Below are 1,590 nucleotides of genomic sequence, written 5' to 3' on the forward strand. Positions count from 1 at the left end.
TATTTTTGCAATTCTTCTTGGATTCTCTATCAATCTTTGTTTACTTCTCTATTATTGCCATATGTTTTATGCTATTATTAACATGGTTGAGATCATTGTATGTTTTGTGCTTTCCTTTTGCTTCAAGTCATTACTCATATTTTGGTACATAAAAAAAAATTGTTTTACTAAAGATGTGTCGCTCATTGACGAATTCTTTAATATTTCTCGAAATGCCAACAAGAGTTGATCTTATCAACGAGAAATTGATTTAAGTTACAAGTTAGAGAGAATCACCTACCTTAGAAAAGACTCACATTTCACCCTATTTTGACTTGACTCGATATATCATGACTGAAAGACTCACTTGACAACATAAATACAAACATTATCCTTCATTTAGCGAGAACAGTGTTGAACCTCACTAGTATTGTTGGATATATTAACTGTAACATTGCAGTAAGAATATACGATGATGTGTCTCTTGATAAGACGCAGCACGTTAATTCTCCCCGGAACCCTAGCAGAAGATGTTAAGATCATATTATGTGAAATGGCACTGGCCAGCTGCCAGCATGCTGGAATCTGACGTCATCAGCAGATTTCCTATGAACATCATCACAGAGACTTTCATCTGGACTGTCTTGTCTGCCTCGAGTTTGCCAACTAGAATGGTGGCTTGCCCCAGCGTGAAGCCACTATATGAGATGAGCGCGGTGTTGTCCCCGAACTCGAAGCTGGCAGCCTTGTTGAGGTTCTTAATCGCCATCTGCATGAGCAACGTTGCGTTGATGAGGCGTGGCTTCATGGTGCTCGCGTCCATAACGTAGCCCACAGATTTGATCGTCGTGGAGTTTATGGTGATCCTGGGGTCCTTAGACCTGAACACCATGAGCTCTAGAGTGACGACGAGTATGGTGACCACGATGAAGCTTCCCATGACGTAGCACGCACAGCAGCGCCGTTGGCTTTGCTTCCGCCGTTTCTTGGCCGCGGCCAAGGGGTCGTCGCTCAGAGGCGAGGACAACGATCGGAAGGGTTGGACCACGAGGTGCTGCTCTTCTTTGTGGCTCAAGTTGGGCTCCATTTTTCTGGGTTGAATCTCCAGCATCATATCCTTGTTGCGCAGTCCATTGGTTTCTGCCATGACTGTGCATGGGTGAAGGCTCAAGGGGTGATTATAAAAATAAAAGGGAGGAGTAATCAAGGGGTTCTTTTTCTTAGTCCTTGAGCTTTTAGATTTTTTCTCTTATATTATTTTTCATACATCTCCCTCTCTCACTTAGAGAACTGAAATTGGAAAAATGGTGACAAAACCCAGAGAGGTTCAAACCTTATGATTAGTAATGAGTTGTGAGTGAAATCTAATGTGACAGGAATTGAATATGTTGCAGTGTTTCATATTTGGACTAGATGGCTCTGAGTATTGGGAATGTTCATGGTTGTGTGTAGCGCATATACCATTGAAGAGGGGAGGGTCAAGGGGCTATAGTGAATATAGAATGACTCCCTTATGTTGTGCATATCTACATGGTATTTTTGTGAATATGATCTTGGTCAAAGATGGAAAGATTGATCACTAAGTTTTCTTGTGTGTGTGTGTGTGAGAAG

At 41.9% G+C, this 1,590-nt stretch overlaps 1 protein-coding gene across 1 annotated transcript; it reads right to left on the reverse strand.

Moving 5' to 3' along the window:
- Nucleotides 1-378: 378 nt before the first annotated feature.
- LOC149160571 (uncharacterized) lies at nt 379-1,126 on the reverse strand. The gene is made up of 2 exons (XM_089434644.1): nt 602-1,126; nt 379-546 (listed from the first exon to the last, which is right to left on the reverse strand). The coding sequence occupies exons 1-2, from the start codon at nt 1,124-1,126 to the stop codon at nt 379-381; spliced, it is 693 nt and encodes a 230-aa protein (XP_089290770.1).
- Nucleotides 1,127-1,590: the final 464 nt, after the last annotated feature.

The sequence above is a fragment of the Pinus tabuliformis genome, chromosome 5_2 (genome assembly GCF_031772625.1).
Source record: "Pinus tabuliformis cultivar Carrire ecotype Pingquan chromosome 5_2, CPIR1, whole genome shotgun sequence".
Taxonomy (NCBI): domain Eukaryota; kingdom Viridiplantae; phylum Streptophyta; class Pinopsida; order Pinales; family Pinaceae; genus Pinus; species Pinus tabuliformis.

Excerpts from the sequence above, each read along its gene's own strand:
- LOC149160571 (XM_089434644.1), bottom strand. The coding sequence starts at position 1,126 with ATGGCAGAAACCAATGGACTGCGCAACAAGGATATGATGCTGGAGATT. Across the intron at positions 547-601 it reads CAGTCCAGATGAAAGTCTCT|CTGGCCAGTGCCATTTCACA; the intron begins GTGATGATGTTC and ends GCATGCTGGCAG.